The sequence below is a fragment of the Eleutherodactylus coqui genome, chromosome 3 (assembly GCF_035609145.1).
Source record: "Eleutherodactylus coqui strain aEleCoq1 chromosome 3, aEleCoq1.hap1, whole genome shotgun sequence".
In the NCBI taxonomy this organism is placed as follows: domain Eukaryota; kingdom Metazoa; phylum Chordata; class Amphibia; order Anura; family Eleutherodactylidae; genus Eleutherodactylus; species Eleutherodactylus coqui.
Window position 1 is genome coordinate 203,096,793 of NC_089839.1, and position 18,617 is coordinate 203,115,409.

General features: G+C 40.3%; 1 protein-coding gene across 2 annotated transcripts in view; it reads left to right on the plus strand.

Moving 5' to 3' along the window:
- The window catches only part of COL7A1 (collagen type VII alpha 1 chain), a 177,377-nt gene that overhangs the window by 44,520 nt on the left and 114,240 nt on the right, over positions 1-18,617 (plus strand). For both annotated transcript variants that reach the window (XM_066596817.1, XM_066596816.1), the window contains exons 4-11: positions 1,021-1,180; positions 3,156-3,249; positions 7,360-7,521; positions 8,993-9,156; positions 11,352-11,481; positions 11,640-11,762; positions 14,216-14,365; positions 16,202-16,321. In XM_066596817.1, the coding sequence (XP_066452914.1) occupies positions 1,021-1,180; positions 3,156-3,249; positions 7,360-7,521; positions 8,993-9,156; positions 11,352-11,481; positions 11,640-11,762; positions 14,216-14,365; positions 16,202-16,321 (1,103 nt within the window). The remainder of the gene's footprint in view (positions 1-1,020; positions 1,181-3,155; positions 3,250-7,359; positions 7,522-8,992; positions 9,157-11,351; positions 11,482-11,639; positions 11,763-14,215; positions 14,366-16,201; positions 16,322-18,617) is intronic.

Sequence of the window (18,617 nt, forward strand, 5' to 3'; positions counted from 1 at the left end):
TTTCCATGCAGGATAAATAGTGTATTCAATTTACTGTTAAGGTTGTTATGCATATAATAATGCCAAATATGTGGGTTACTTTTTAATTTCTTTACTTTTTTTATACAACGAGGGGAAAGTGTGCAAAAAATGTGTTGGGTTTTTTTGTTATTTTTTTTAACGTTTTTACATTTTAAGCCCCTGTAGGGAATTTGAACCAGAAAAGCTATACTCTCTTTGATAATGCATTGCAGTACTACTACACTGCAATGCATTATTGCTTACAATCACAGGCCATGGTAGGCCCAGATGGCATTGTGTGGCATCCAGTTGCGATGGCAACCCATCGGACCTCCATGATTGCATAGCAGAGGGCCAATGATCTCACAGAGGAAGCACCCTTCCTTTGTGAACCCTTTACATGCTTCGATCTACATATGTAAGGCGTTAACAGTGGGTATAGGTGTTCTCATTGATCCCCGCTGTTGTAGCGAGAGGTTGGCTATCAGTCAGAACTGGCTCCCGCTGTAGGATGGCGCAGGATCAGCTTCTGAGCCTGTGCCATCCACAGGACGTAAGTTTACATCCTATTGTGTTAAGAGTCACACCACCAGGACGTAAACTTATGCCCTGTGGGATCAAAGGGAAATAGCAAGAAAAATGTGGTTGCAAAGATGGACATAACCATTACGCTTAAAACAAACAGTCAACTAATCATAAGTAATTTAAAGAAACTTACCTGGGGCATATTTCTGTAGGGTAAAGAAGATTCAATGATGATTATTCTGGTAGTAGATCATTCCAACACACCATCTAAGTCCTACGATAGAGGTGTATTTGGTTGTGTACTCCCTGCCCTTCTAGGAGGAAATTACTTTTAGGTCATCCTCCAATGGCTAATTTAATGGTGTTTTTGGAACAGCTGAGCCCTGTACAGGTAGACATGACCTACAGAGATGGGACCAACCTGAGCTGAACATGAGCCCTACCGCTCTATATGTGTTTCTATACAATAAACTGCAATGGATGTTTTTTTTTTAGAACAGAGTTTGATTTTTCTCAACATCAAAATGGGACCGAGGTGATTCAGGCCATAAGAAGCCTGACCTATAAGGGAGGAAACACGCGGACGGGCACTGGATTGAGATATGTTGCAGATAATTTCTTTGGGCCAACCATTCTGCGGCCCGACGTACCTAAGGTCAGAAGGATTAAAATGTCTAAGAATGGTATAAATGACATACTACAAATACTATAAATGCTATATTGTAACAAAATAGATATAGCGAGCTTTAATATATGGCCTCTAATGACATTATATAGTGCAATGCAATATGGTTGATTGGGGTGAGTGATGAATGCAGCATGAATAAATTATATAGCCCTAGGTTGCTAATCAGTTCCAAACCATTAAGGTTTCTAGAAAAATAAGTAATTCTGTCACAATACTTTGGGATGCTTTGGGATATAGGCGTTTATTTAACTAAAAAAAACACAAAAAAAAACTACCCAATCTTCCGAATGACACTTGGAATCTGGAAATAACTTCACATTATCTAACATTTGCCTGTATGACAGCTTTACATACCTTTGGTATGCGGTGGATCAACTTTTAAGTTTTTTTTTTGGTCAGGATTAGAGATGAGCGAACGTACTCGGTAAGGGCGATTTCGCAATCGAGCACCGCGATTTTCGAGTACTTCACTACTCGGGTGAAAAGTACTCAGGTGCGCTGTGGGGCGGGGGGTTGCATAGGGGAGTGGGGGGTAGCAGCGGGGAACAGGGGGGAGCCCTCTCCCTCTCCCCCCCACTCCCCGCTGCAACCCCCCGCTCACCCACAGCACACCCGAGTACTTTTCACCCGAGTAGTGAAGTACTCGAAAATCGCGGTGCTCGATTGCGAAATCGCCCTTACCGAGTACGTTCGCTCATCTCTAGTCAGGATACATTTCCGTTCTTAGTAGAAAACCTCCCAGAGATGTTTCTGATTAGTGATTTGCTGTTTGAAACATGGGAAGTTTCCAAACTTCTTAAGGATACTGTAATAGTCCCAAACAATGCATAAATAATACCACCATTGAGTGACTAAATAATTTAATTATATAGTGCCTCATGCCTACATAAAACCACAATACAGTACCATATGAATTCCCAACATGAAGTGCCTAAACAATTATATAGTGGCTAAATAATTGCACTATACAGTGCCTAAATAATGCTATACAGTACATAAATAATACCACCATACTGTGCTTAAATAATGTTACTACTATATAATACATAAATAATGGCATCATACAGTGCCTACATAATACTACAATACAGTACATAAATACCACCACATAGTGCCTAAGTAACCAGTATAGTACATAAATTGGACCACCATACAGTGCCTATGTAATACCAGAATACAGCACATACATACCACTATATAATGCCTAAATAATACTACTGTACAGTAGATAAATAATACCCCTATACAATGCCTAAATAATACTACTATACATTAAATAAATAGCACCATAAAGTCCCAAAATAATACTACTATACAGTACATAAATAATACCACCATACAGTGTCTAAGTAATACTACTATGCAATTACGTTGATTCGCAGCACACCTCAGGACTTTGTATCAGTTATTCCAGATCAATAGATCTGCTTCATGCACGCCAATTGTAATGGAGTCAGAGCCAGAAAACTCCAAACGTAACAGTCCAGTATCAAAAAGAAACAATGGCAGCATTCCAGGCGTACTAAATAACGTGTATTTTTATTCCTCCATAAAACCGCGACGTTTCGACCCGCACGGTCAAGCATGACAAAGACCCCGTGCGGGTCGAAACGTCACGGTTTTATGGAGGAATAAAAATGCAAGTTATTTAGTACGCCTGGAATGCTGCCATTGTTTCTTTTTGATACTAAGTAATACTACTATACAGTACATAAATAATACTGTACCATCACACAGTGCCTAAATATTACCACTTTATACTAGAAAAGTTATTGTTGGTGATGACATGGTGGTGGATGCCCAGAAAAGTTGGTGATTCAAATACCAATGTTATAATCCAGCCCTGTACCCAATGACAGACTCCAACCAAATTTTGCCATTCCGTACACTGCTATTCACAGCCTAGACTTGTATATAGTGTTGTTCTTCTTGTGTTTTCCAGGTTGTAATCTTGATAACAGATGGAAAATCCCAGGATGATGTTGACCAGGCGTCACAGAGATTAAAGGACCAAGGGATAAAAATATACGCTGTTGGTACGTTCCAGAACTTGATGCTTATAGCAAGAATCTAAAGTATACATTCACAGGTGCAGACATGAGGGGTGCAGAGGTAGCAGTCACAACTAAGTTCTGGTGCCTGAGGAGGCCTAAGAGCTTCTCTACCGCTTAAAGGGCCAGTGCAGTGAAAACACATTTTTTCATCTCTGCCCCCCTCACCTGATTGCTTATCACACTCTGGAGTTCTCTTCTGTGTATCACAACCATTTACATGCAGCACAGACACCTGTCTGATATTTATCAGCCACTAACTTGAGGCTCAGTTTTTTACTTTCAATTTAGCACAGCATTAGCTGAGGCTATACCATTTCTGCCTGCTGTATGGACAGTTTAATTATCATTACCTTCTATATTCACTTTAATGAGCTACAGGCCATAAGTGTACAGTCAGCAGGCTGAACTGTGATCTCCTCTATTATACCTGTGTGACAGGAGTTGTGTGATCACAAGAGTAGAAACAGATACGGTGCCAGCAGCACAATCCAGAACACTTTAAAAGTGAGGCAACTGATGCCTAGTCACCTGAAAACAGAATCCATTGATCCAATCTACAATCATAGAAAGAAGACGTGACGGTATTCAAAGTGCAAAATTTAAAAGTCTTTATTCCTCCAAGGACATAACAGCAGCAACATTTCGAGCAAAAGGTCTTTGTCAGGCATACAGATACATAGAAGTGTCTCATTTATATAGTGACTCAAGTTAACATCAGTCATGTAGCCCCCCCCCCCCAAGAATAAGATCCAATACACTTACATCATAACTGATCAGCCTTAACCACAGCGTACAAATCCATCATGGCGCCATCCATATAATTGAGCATCAGGGCAATTTAACTGCGCAGCCACGGGAACATTATCACCAAATCCCGCGAGACAATGTTCGCAAAACGTTGTATATATGCATCAAGCCGTCACACAGTATATAAAAAAATTCACAGATTATCTTCGCCTAAGCGAAAAATGATGCCATAAACACACTTTAATCTATCTGCACCATGTGAAGATATAAGGCTAAATCATCTAGTTTCAGGCAGAATAACCCCAAGTAGATCTAAGCTGGTCAAAATTGAGATCACATGACCATCTGAAGAGAAAAAGGCTGTGAGTTTCAGGGTGTCTACCCACTAGCGATTTTTTTTCTTGCGCTGCGAGAGCGAGTGAAAACACTTACCTCGCAGCGCCAAGAAAACTCTGCGATTTCGCTAAATGCTTTCAATGGGGCCAGCACCAGCCCTATTGAAGACATAGGGAGTAGGGCTGTGCTGATTGGCTGAGCGCTCAGCCAATCACAAGCAGCACACAGTTATTCATCAATTCGCAGGTAAAAAAAAGCTAGTAGGTAGGCACCCTCAGATATAGAAAAAACTAACCAAGGTAACACTAGCTCACTTATATACACTAGGAGAATAGCTACATAATTAACTTTAAAAAATGGCCCTTTAAGGATACAAAAATATTATAAATGGAACATGGTAAGTGGTGAGCTCTGGTACAGATTTGACACTGTGTTCCAGGAACTTCATGTTATGTCTCTGTATACATTCATCCCAACTTTGCCCCGGGGTAGGGATTGGCATGAAAAATAAAATATCCATTACTCATCCATCCACTGTGCCTTCGGTCTGGCATTTTCAATCCAGTCACCTATGCTCCAGTCCCCACTGACACAGAAAACAATGACATTACGTTCATCGCTTACATGAATGCTGCAGTGAGTTGCTAGCCTCAGCGGTCATGTCTGCAGCAGTAATGTGAGCAAGGAGTGTGACATCATCACTTCCTGTTTCAGCAGGGACCAGAGCAGAGGGGACTGGGTCGGTGGTGCTGGACCACAGGCACAGTGGAAGAGTAAGCAATGGCTAATTTTTTTAATGACAGTTTATACCCTTGAGCAAGTTTTTTAAAAGTTGGAAAACCCCTTTAATCCCCTTTGTCATATATACTAGTTCATAAAACTAAGACATGATTATTTTTTTAGCTTGCTGCCTCCAGGTGTCTTTCTGCTAATTAAGCCATGTGACACCATATATGATGAAATCATGCAAAGGATCTATACACAGGGTACATTATAGAAATACAATGTGGCATGTATTATTCCTATTGCGCCCGTCACAAATTAGGTGCAAGTGCCAAAATTGTGACTTTTTGGGGGTTCATGCTGGACCACTAGGAGGGCAGGGCCTAGCATCAGTGGGTGTGACCCATCAGATTTACTTTAATTTCTGCCAGTAACTGGTGTAAATTATAATTGGCATACACTTCAGCTGGTAGCCAGCATAGGTTTCAGTCTGGTGGCAATGGAGTTGCCACTACATGCGAGAAATGTATTACAATAAGAGGTTTGTGCTTCATAACACATTTGTTGCACTTACGCCGATGCATAGATTACTTAGACTGGCATGTGAAACGCCAGTTTTAGCAATAATTTCCTAATAGTTTCTGGCATAAATTATAGTAAATCCAATAGGCCACATGTCACTACGTGCTATAAGACTAGGTCCTGCCCACCTGTCAAAAAGTACGAAGGTCTGGCATAAACCCACAAAAAGGCGCAATTTTGGCATTTGCACCAATATTTTGATTTTCTGACATGAGAATTAAGGTGCAAAAAGATTTAGAAATACCCCTCAATGTTCATTGTCAGAGAGAGAGCTTCATCTACCACAACTACATAGTTGTGCAAACATTAGATTATATCACATATGTACATATAATGCCAGCCCTAGGTTAGATGGTATGCTTTGCAGACATATATATATTGCACTGATAGGCAGCCTGCTTGTATTCTGCTTTGCAGAAAGATAGCAGCATATACACATCCAAAAAGCTCCGGGAATAAATATTATACCAGAGCTAAGCTAATAACATAAATACAGCAGAAATCAACCTCAGTACATAAATACAGCACCAGACACCAAGCTTCATACATAAATATAGCACCATAACCAAGATCATAGTATAAATACAGCACCAGAATCAAGCTCTTTAACAAACACATGGCCAAACCAAGCTCATAACTTAAATACAGCACCAGAACTAAGCTCATAACGTAAATACAGCATAAATCAACCTCAGTACATAAATACAGCACCAGATACCAAGCTCCGTACATAAATACAACACCAGAACCAAGCTCATAGTAAAAAAACAGCACCAGAATCAAGCTCATTACACAAATACAGGACCATAACCAAGCTCATAAACATAAATACAGCACCAGAACCAAGCTCAGCTCAGAAATAAAGCACCAGAACCAAGCTTATAACATAAATACAGCACCAGAATCAAGCTCAATACGTAACTATAGGATCAGAGCCATGCAAATAACATAAATACAGCACAAACCAAACTCAGGACATAAATACAGCATCAGACATCAAGCTTATTACATAAATACAGCACCAGAAGCAAGCTCATTACATAAATACAGGACCAGAGCCAAGCTCATAACAGCACCACAACCAAGCTCAGTACATAAATACAGCACGACACCAAGCTTATAACATACAGTAGCAGAACTAACATTGTTGCGGGTGCGCCAAACAAATGCTGCCATCCAATAGGTGGCGCTGCACCTCTCTTGACCCACATCACAGGCCTGTCACCAGCCAAGCCAGAAATCTACTGCACACTGATGAGGGCAAGCACCCCAAAAACAGCTGTCTGTGTATGGCTTTCTGGCTTGATTTCCTATTCCGAATCATTGTTTTACAGACTTGTTAAAAAGTCGTACATTAATTTGAAAGAATGCTGCCATCCAATAGGTGGCGCTGACAGTGGTGCCTTGGAACATCAGAAGAGAGGAGACAGAGCCAGAATTAGGATGATTCATGTAGTTCCACAAGAAGTTGCTGCAGAAAAGCAAAACAATCATCTGGCCAGACAGACCTAAGGGGCAAATCACACCACTGCTATAAGACCTATAATTAGAGAGGGCCCAGCACTGACCTGCAACCACTATTTTCATTCACATCATCAATTAGTTAAATACTAAAATACATTAGATCTGAGATATGGATTCGTAGAATTTTATTGACATTGATAATGGAGGATGGCTTAATGACTTCTTGTCATTCTTCTACAGGGATAAAAAATGCTGACAGTAGGGAGCTGACCAGAGTGGCGTCTACTCCGACAGACAACTTTTTTTTCTATGTGAATGATTTCAGGATTTTGAGGACACTTCTTCCATTGGTGTCCCGGAAAGTTTGTGTAACTACTGGAGGAGTCTACATTCCTGAAGGCTGTAAGTCAACCATACCATTGAAAATCTGTGGAAATGTAGCACAACTGAATTTGGAGCTTAGAACTTGTTGGAGTTCAAAAATAGCAGCTAGGTTATCTGTAGCCCTATGTAAAGCCACACATAACACATTATAGCGAGTGAGCAAATTCATTTCTACTACATTTGACAAAATATTGTTCAAATCTAGTTCTGTATAAGAATATAACTACCATAATACTGCCCCTATACACAAGAATATAACTACTATAATACTGCCCCTATGTACGGGACTATAACTACTATAATACTGCTCCTATGTGCAAGAATATAACTACTATAATACTGCTCCTATGTACAAGAATATAACTACTATAATACTGCTCCTATGTACAAGAATATAACTACTATAATACTGCTCCTATGTACAAGAATATAACTACTATAATACTGCCTCCTATGTACAAGAATATAACTACTATAATACTGCCCCCTATGTACAAGAATATAACTACTATAATACTGCCCCCTACGTACAAGAATATAACTACTATAATACTGCTGCTATGTGCAAGAATATAACTATTATAATACTGCTCCTATGTACAAGTATATAACTACTATAATACTGCTGCTATGTGCAAGAATATAACTACTATAATACTGTCCCTATACACAAGAATATAACTACTATAATACTGCCTCCTATGTACAAGAATATAACTACTATAATACTGCTCCTATGTACAAGAATATAACTACTATAATACTGCCTCCTACGTACAAGAATATAACTACTATAATACTGCCTCCTATGTACAAGAATATAACTACTATAATACTGCCTCCTATGTACAAGAATATAACTACTATAATACTGTCTCCTATGTGCAAGAATATAACTACTGTAATACTGCCCCCTATGTACAAAAATATAAATACTATAATACTGCCCCTATGTACAAGAATATAACTACTATAATACTGTCCCTATACACAAGAATATAACTATTATAATACTGCTCCTATGTACAAGAATATAACTACTATAATACTGCCCCCTATGTACAAGAATATAACTACTATAATACTGCCTCCTATGTACAAGAATATAACTACTATAATACTGTCCCCTATGTACAGGAATATAACTACTATAATACTGATCCTATGTACAAGAATATAACTACTACAATACTGTCCCCTATGTACAATAATATAACTACTGTAATACTGCCTCCTATGTACAAGAATATAACTACTATAATACTGCTCCTATGTACAAGAATAAAACTACTATAATACTGCTCCTGAGTACAATAATATACCTGCTATAATACCGCTCCCTATGTACATAAATATAAGCACAAAGCCTTGTTAAGTTATTTTCATTGTTCATGGTGTAAACTGTAATATATAATGGACTGTAATATGTAAAACATAGGTTTCATTCATCTGTCTTCAGTAATACGTAGGTATACTCTCTCTATTTCAGCCCCAGACACTCAAACAGGACCTTCCAACCTGGTTTTCTCTGATCAGACAGCAGACACCATGCGGATACGATGGACGGCAGCCACTGGGCCAGTGACTGGATATCGAGTTGTTTATGGTCCCTTAACAGGTTTAGGACAGCAGATCCCACTGGAGTTAATAGAGGTATGGGGGGTGCTTGTATAATGACAAAGTAAAAGGGTAACAGAATAGAGCACAAGTAATGCTCTAACTTAACATGCTTTCTGTATAGTAATGCACTGTACATATAGGAACATAACTTCTATATTACTGCTCCTATGTACAAGAATATTACTGCTATAATACTACTGCCTGCTCTGTACAAAAATATAACTACGATAATACTGCCTCATATTTACAAGAATATAACTACAATACTCTTCTTTATGTACAAGAATGTAGATACTATAATTCTCCCCTCTATGTAAAAGAATATAAGTACTATAATACTGCCTCCTATGTACAAGAATATAACTGCTATAATACTGCCCCCTATGTACAAGAATATAAGTACTATAATACTGTCACCTATGTACAAGAATATAACTACTATAATACTGCCCTCTATGTACAAGAATATAACTACTATAATACTGCCCCCGATGTACAAGAATATAACTACTATAATACGGCCCCCTATCTACAAGAATATAACTACTATAATACTGCTCCTATGTACAAGAATAAAACTACTATAATACTGCCTTCTATGTACAAGAATATAACTAGTATAATACTTCCCCCTATGTACAAGAATATAACTGCTATAATACTGCCCCTTATGTACAAGAATATAACTACTATAATACTGCCCTCTATGCACAAGAATTTAACTACTATAATACTACCCCCTATGTACAAGTATATAACTACTATAATACTGCCCCCTATGTACAAGAATATAACTGCTATTATACTGCCCCTATGTACAAGAATATAACTACTATAATACTGCCCCCTATGTACAAGAATATAACTGCTATTATATGGCCCCAATGTACAAGAATATAACTACTATAATACTGCTCCTACGTACAAGAATATAACTACTATAATACTGCCTCCTATGTACAAGAATATAACTACTATGATACTGCCCCTATGTACAAGAATATAACTACTATAATATTGCTCCCTATGGAGAAGAATATAACTACTATAATACTGCCTCCTATGTACAAAAATATAACTACTATGATACTGCCCCTACGTACAAGAATATAACTACTATAATACTGCCCCCTATGTACAAGAATATAACTACTATAATACTGCCCCCTATGTACAAGAATATAACTACTATAATACTACCCCCTATGTACAAGAATATAACTACTATAATACTGCCCCCTATGTACAAGAATATAACTACTATAATACTGCCCCCTATGTACAAGAATATAACTACTATAATACTGCCCCGTATGTACAAGAATATAACTACTATAATATTGCTCCCTATGGAGAAGAATATAACTACTATAATACTGCCTCCTATGTACAAGAATATAACTACTATGATACTGCCCCTACGTACAAGAATATAACTACTATAATACTGCCCCCTATGTACAAGAATATAACTACTATAATACTGCCCCCTATGTACAAGAATATAACTACTATAATACTGCCCCGTATGTACAAGAATATAACTACTATAATACTACCTTTATGTACAAGAATATAACTACTATAATACTGCCCCGTATGTACAAGAATATAACTACTATAATACTGCCGCCTATGTACAGGACTATAACTACTATAATACCGTCCCTATGTACAAGAATATAACTACTATAATACTGCCCCCTATGTACAAGAATATAACTACTATAATACTGCCCCCTATGTACAAGAATATAACTACTATAATACTACCCCCTATGTACGAGAATATAACTACTATAATACTGCCCCCTATGTACAAGAATATAACTACTATGATACTGCCCCTACGTACAAGAATATAACTACTATAATACTACCTTTATGTACAAGAATATAACTACTATAATACTGCCTCCTATGTACAAGAATATAACTACTATAATACTGCCTCCTATGTACAAGAATATAACTACTATAATACTGCCCCCTATGTACAAGAATATAACTACTATAATACTGCTGCTATGTACAAGAATATAACTACTATAATACTGCCGCCTATGTACAGGACTATAACTACTATAATACCGTCCCTATGTACAAGAATATATCTACTGTAATACTGCCCCCATATTTGAAGATGTAGCATTACCTTTATGCTGTAGTGTAAGAATAGTATCACACCATGTAGAATATTATTACTGTACTCTGATTTTTGCCTGCAGATCATCCTGACCTCAGCCCAAACATCCTCCCTCCTACAAAGCCTCAGACCTGGCACCGAATATTCGGTTACTGTGACCGCTTTGTATGCCAACAACATCGGAGAGTCTGTCTCTGGTCGGGGAAAAACATGTAAGATATCCTCATACTATAGAGGAAAAGGCAAAGTGTATTTAAGGTTGCTGAACTGAGCTTTAGGCTGTAGAGTTGAGTAGAAGAGTTCTCCTTCAAGCATATTAATGATTGTCACATGAAACAAGGTCAATAATCTAAAATTGTGTATTTCATAGTAAGTGCCCTTGGCGTATCCAACTTCAGAGTGGCAGAGGTTGGCCCCTCCTTCCTCAGATTGTCATGGACGCTTTCAGCGGGAGAACCCCCATCAGGATACAGGCTCACCTACTCCACTAGAGGTTAGTGCAGGGGCTGGCTAGCAGATTTTATTTAGGGGTCAAGCATATAGCATTGGCCCATGATTAGGGTGTGTTCACGCATAGCGGATTTGGTGCAATGTTTCCACAGTGCTGAGCTCCTAGGTTCACAATCCCATCAAGGTCAATATCTGCATGGGCTTTGAAAAATTCCATCAAGATGTTGCCCATGGTCAGATTTGAAACTACAACTGCAAAACAGTAAAGCAGCAGTGCTAACAACTGAGCCACCACACCTGTTCATTCCACTATGGATGAGGAGAACAACAACAAGAATAAACACAAAGAGAACATATACGGAAATGGAGAAAAAGAAGAAGGAGAACAAGATCTTTTTTCTACTTCTTCTCCTTCTCCTCCAGAATAGAAGCAGGAGGAGGAATATAGAAGAAGCTTGGAGGCTCAGTGGCTAGCGCTATTACCTTATAGCGCTTGAGTTCTAGGTTTACGGCTGATTACAGACAACATCTGCATTAAGTTTTTATCTTCTTTTTGGGTTTATTATTCTTATTCTTCTCCATCTTCTCCTCCTCTGGAGAAGAAAGAATTGTGGGTGGGTCAATTGTAGGTTTAAATCTGATCAAAGGTAACATCAGGATGGAGTTTTTCAAAGTGCATGCAGATATTGACCTTGATCGAATTGTGAACCTAGGACTCCACCACTGAAAGGCCACATTCATAAAACACACTCTAACTCACACATGCACTCTCTCTCTACAATTTTCATTTGACTAATAATTATCTGGAAATTTTAGCACCAGTATTTCTGCTATATGCACATGTCGCAGACACAAGCAGCTCTGCTACATGTGCGAGTCACACACAAACAGCTCAACTAAATGCGCACATCAACTCTGATTCATGCCCGTTTCACATACACACATACAGCTCTTCTACATGTGTGTTACAAACACACACAGCTCTGCTACATGTGCGTCACACACACAGACACACACGGCTCTGCTACATGTGTGCCACATACACAGACACAGCTCTGCTACTTTACATGCGCATTTCACAGACACATACAGGTCTGTTATATGTGCATCACATGCACAGACACAGCTCTGCTACGTTACATGCGCATGTCAGACACACACAGCTCTACTACATGTGCGTCACATACACAGACACAACTCTGCTACATTTATATGTGCATGTCACAGACACACACAGCTCTGCTCTATTACATACGCATGTCACAGACACACACAGCTTTACTACATTACATGTGCATGCCACAGACACACACAGCTCTGCTACATGTGTGCCACATACACAAACACAGCTCTGCTACTTTACATGCGCATTTCACAGACACATACAGGTCTGCTATATGTGCATCACATGCACAGACACAGCTCTGCTACGTTACATGCGCATGTCAGACACACACAGCTCTACTACATGTGCGTCACACACACAGACACAACTCTGCTACATTTATATGTGTATGTCACAGACACAAACAGCTCTGCTCTATTACATACGCATGTCACAGACACACACAGCGTTACTACATTACATGTGCATGCCACAGACACACACAGCGCTGCCTGTGCTGGTTTAGGATCTGTGATGATGTCATGGTCATGTAACCCCTCACCTTCAGACTCCTTCCTCACAGGTGACTGATCACATGACGTTGACATCATCACAGGTCCTGTCCGCAGACGGCTGCTGTCTGGCTCTGCAGGTTTTTAATAAAGTGAAGCACCAGTGATGACGTCATCATCCTGTGATCAGGGATGGAGGTCAGAACCCAGGTGACTGATCACATGATGGTGACATCACTGGTCCTATGAGCACACGGCTGCTGTCAGGCTTTGCATGTTTTATGTGATCGGGGCGAATCATGAGAAGCACTCACACACTCACGGACAAGTGGTCATTAGCACTTTGATTTTTGTTAAAATCGGGTCAGGATGACTCAATCCGATTTTGTGAAAATCCGCTTGATTTTATCATCTGGACAATTACAATGAGCAACACTTCTCCTAATACGGTACATGAAATTAAACCCGACAACCCCATTACTGGATGATATAATGTGTCTCCTATATTCAACATGTTGTTGGCCGATTCTCCTACAGACACACAAAGTTTCATAACAGATCCTACCCAATGTCTGTAAGCTGCCTCACAAGGTTTTATGCCATTTGAGTCTCTGATAACTGAGTTTGGGTCCTTTAAGGAATTTTTGAAGTGCATTTGGGTGTGCTCCAGCCTCATCCCTGGACATACCTGTACATGTCTGCTTCTGATGCTTCTATGCTTGTAGCCTTATGTCGCCTCTGGTCCACACCCTGTTGAATATCTCCAGCAGTTGGAGAATTCTCTGCCCTGAGGCTGGTAGAAGCACACAGTCCTATGACTCACTGTGAGATGATTTATTGTGGGCATTATCACCTTCAGCATGCTCTGTTGATTTGCAGGAGACGGAAGGATAGGAGAAAAGACCCTAAGTGGAAGTGCATTGTCCAACATGCTTGGAGATCTCAGACCTGATACTGAGTATATCCTTGTGCTCTACCCACAGTACCAGCGGCAGACTGGTACACCGGTCACTATTACTGGCCGAACACGTAAGTATAACATATTTCTTAAGGTACATCGACCATTCCTGCTGAATGGGGTATCACAGATGGCCTGGCACCTGCTGCTTCCAACCACAATTGGTGTTATTTAACAGAGATGTCCAGATGTAAACTATTGGCCTGTTGTTAGGACAGGCCATCAATAGTAGAGCTGCCATTCAGGAGCCTCACTGATCAGCTGTTTACAGGGCGGATGTGCTTGTGCACTGAGCTGATTTCTGCGATAAGCGGACAGCTCCGTTCATGCTGCAGTGGCCAGGCTTGGTATTGCAGGCCAAGTTCCCATTCACTTCAATGCCTGCAATATCAAGCCTGGCCACTGTAGTGGGAACAGAGCTGTCTGCTTTTTGCAGGAAACAGCTCAGTGCATGAGCATACCTGCCAAATGAACTGTTGATTAGTGGGGGTCCCACGTGGCAGATCTCCACTGATCTACTAATGATGGCCTATCCTGCGGATAGACCACTATTGGTTTACAACTGGACAACCACTTTAAGCAGTATTATTTAGATACTGTTGTTATTTGAGCACTGTATGGCAGTATTATTTGAGCTCTTTATGATAATATTATTTGAGTACTGTATGAGGTTAATATTTGAGGGTGGCGGCAATACCACCGTGTAGTGGTATTATTTGAGTACTGTATGGTAACATTACTTGAGCATTGTATGGTGGTATTTGAGCACTGTATGGCAGCATTTACTTAGACATTATGTGGTGCTGCTACTATAGGCACTGTGTGGTACTATTATTTGAGTATCATATGGTAATATTATTGAGTAGTGTATGGTGGAATACTGTATACAGGTATTATTTGAGCACTGTGCAGGAATATTATTTGAGCACTGTATAGCGTTTTGTATTTAAGCACAGTGTGGTGGCCTTTAGCACTGCATAATGATATTATTTGAGCACTGTATGATAGTATTATGTGAGCACTGTATAATGCTATTTTAGCACTACATATTGGTAGTAATGAGCAAACTTGTGAAAACTTTGGTTCAGCCGGTTCGCCAAGGTTTGACTTGATCCAAATTGGTGCAAACTGAACCTGAACTTCACCAGTACCCCTAAAACTGGAGGAGTAAGAAGGGGGGGATGAGGTGGAGATTTTTGTGTATTTAGCCAAGACAAACCTCCTGAGGTTCAGATTTGCACCGACCTGAACTTTTAGCAAAGTTCGACTTGTAACAGGTTTGGACTCTACTTGGTTTGCTCAACACCATATGGTGGTATTATTTTAAGCACTATATGACAGTATTATTTGAGCACTGCATGGTGGTATTATTTGAGCACTGGATTATGGTATTTGAGCACTGTACAATGGAATTATTTGAACACTGTATAATGGTATTTTAGCACTATATGGCAGCATTTACTTAGGCACTGTGTGATGCTACTACTCACGTACTATACAGTATATTATTTTTGCAGTATGTGGCAATGGCTACTTTGTTTGTGACATAACTGTTTGGAAGTGTGATTTGGCTCAGCTGTAGCACCTTTGTTTTGCACCATACTGTACAGCATTTATAATTAGGCCCTGTATCTTATGATTTGTACACTATGACGATAGACCATGTAGGGGAAGTGGGTTAAACACCAGAAGGTATTATACAGGGCACCATCTAACATAAGACTTGCTCAGCTCTATCATTACCTGTGCCAAGTGACTCAAATTGTATGATACAATTTTTGAGAATGTCATATTGAGGGGCATACGTTATTTTAGCGGCGCAACCCATCCATTCTGTACATCTGTTACAGATTGTGTCTCATAAGGACAAACTGAAAAATACATGACATCGCTTCTCTTATCTGCAGAGCGTATAGAAGGAGTCACTGACCTAAACATCCAAGATGTGACCTCCCAAAGCTTGACGGCAACATGGAGGGGAGTCAGAGGAGCTACTGGTTACCGCATCTCCTGGGTGTCTCAGTCAGGTATGGAAAATCTGCCCATCATGATACATACCTTTAACAGGGGTGCCACCCAGCTTTCCCAAGGTTCCAAACAGTAAATCTGTCTAGTTATGCATCTATATATCTCCTGGTCTATATCACTGCTCTGCTAGAGGGGCTTACCATTCTGTAGCTTGAATGTGGCGGTATACGGAAGTACCGATTGTTGATCTATAATGCCACGATCATACCTAATGGGTGCAGGGCATATGCACTAGGTGCTGGATGCCATATAGGCATCAACAAGGCACATTCTACCAAGGCCAGAGTATTTAAACACATGGATAGGTTTGCAAACTGAGTCTTTGCTCCAAGTGAAGTAAAGCCTAGCTACGTAATGGACGCTCCACATGGGACAGAATTGTTCTGCAACACGCAATGGAAATTTCTGTACCAAAATCCACATGCCTAATGTGTAGATTTTAATGCAGAATTGAAAATGACTTAAAGAGTACTTGCACTTTCACTTCAGAGTGCTTCTGCTCTGTTGGCCGTTTTCGGTTCCTCCCAGCAGCTAAACATATAGAGCTTATATAGTGCTATACGGTGCCGTCTTCAGCTGCTGAAAGGAGCCGAAAACGGCCGATGGAGCAGAAGCACTCTGAAGTGAAAGAGCAAGTACTCTTTAATACTGCTGCAATTCTACATCAAAATCCGCATTCAGAAATGCAGATTTTAGTTTGGTTTTCTGCAACTGTAAATTCTGTCCCTTGTGAAAAGTCCTTAATACTGCCGCAGGCATGAGGCCCATGGCCATGGGATGTCCAACCCATTGCCTGCGGGCCACATGTAGCCCAGGATAGATATGAATGCAGCCCAAAGGGAGGACGGTCGGCTCAGGTTGAATCCAGAGGAGTTGAAGCCACAGGCGGTACCTGGCAGCGCCAGGCTGTAGAATCCGCTCACAGACAGGCTGACAGATGACAAGGCAATGGGGGGCACTTGAAGCTCTGTGACTATCTGACTCACCCAGTCACTCCGGGTCAGGAGGGCGGCGGCAATTCTCCTTCCTCTTCTATCCACTGGAGGGGGGAACGAGACAGTGGTCTCATCTTGGCCAGCCCCTGGTGTCAGAAATGTGCCCAGTGCCCACAACCGCAAGCTGCATGCTAGCCTGGACAAATTTCTCTGTCCAGGCTTCTAAGCAGAAGCAGGCACTGACTCCATATGGTCTGGCGAAAGCAGTGGGCATTGTTTGGGGCACAGTGAAGGACGATGGGGTTTGTTTGGGGGACTGTGAAAGAACCATGGAGAATTGTTTGAAGGACTATGGAGGATGATGGGGGTTGTGTGGAGGACAATGCCCTGCCTGGTTAATGCTTGTGTATTTAATGTGTGGCCATGTTCTTCTTCTAATGCGAAGAAGTCAAAGGTTGGACACCCTGCCCTAAACAAACCATGCACATTATATTGTTCACTTTTGCCACTAATTTTATTTCATTGCTCAAATGCATTTAAAGTGAAGCAATTCTGCAAATAGTCTTGATTATAAATGTACCATATTGCGTATACAGCTCCTATGCAGACCTATGTATCTCCATGATAACAGAATACAAACAAATTGCTAATATGTATTTGTTAGGTTATCAAGATGTAAATTCTCCTTCAGACAGCCGTGATTTCTTCCCGTTTTGTGGCCGTTAAAATCACGGCCGCAAAACTGGGAGAAACAAAACCACTGATTTCAATAGTTTTGTCTTCAATATCGGGATTCTCGTGCGTTAATACTACGCGTGAAAAAAGATAGGTAGTCTTTCTATGTGCGAGAAAGATAGGGCAGGACCTATCTCCCTGATTTTCTTTTACCGTCACGCAGCAGCGCGAAATTTGAATGGGGAAGGGATAGAGTTGGTTAAGTTGTTAAAAAAATGGAAACTTTAATAAAGAGCATTTAATTACAAAAGGGGTCACGGGAGAATGTCAGGAATCATTCTGTTGAGCATTTAGTTGTAACTCTGGTGCTCCAACTAACGTGTCTGAACGTATAAATTGTTGTTCCTGAAATGGACTATAACAGCAGGTGATTAATGTGTCTAAAAGAAACAGAAAGATAAAACTCCAGGGGGGCAAAAGTATGCAAAAATTGTATCACTGAGTACTTGAAAAACATTTCTTGGTCAGATGGATCCAGATTTCTGTTGCAGCATGCTGATGGGAGGTCAGATTTTGGCACAAGCAGCATGAATTGGTAACCCCTTCCTGGCAACTGGTCAGAGGATGTCATCACCTCCATGTAATCTGCAGCAACCATAAGAAGCTTCCTGTCCGCAGAGACCGA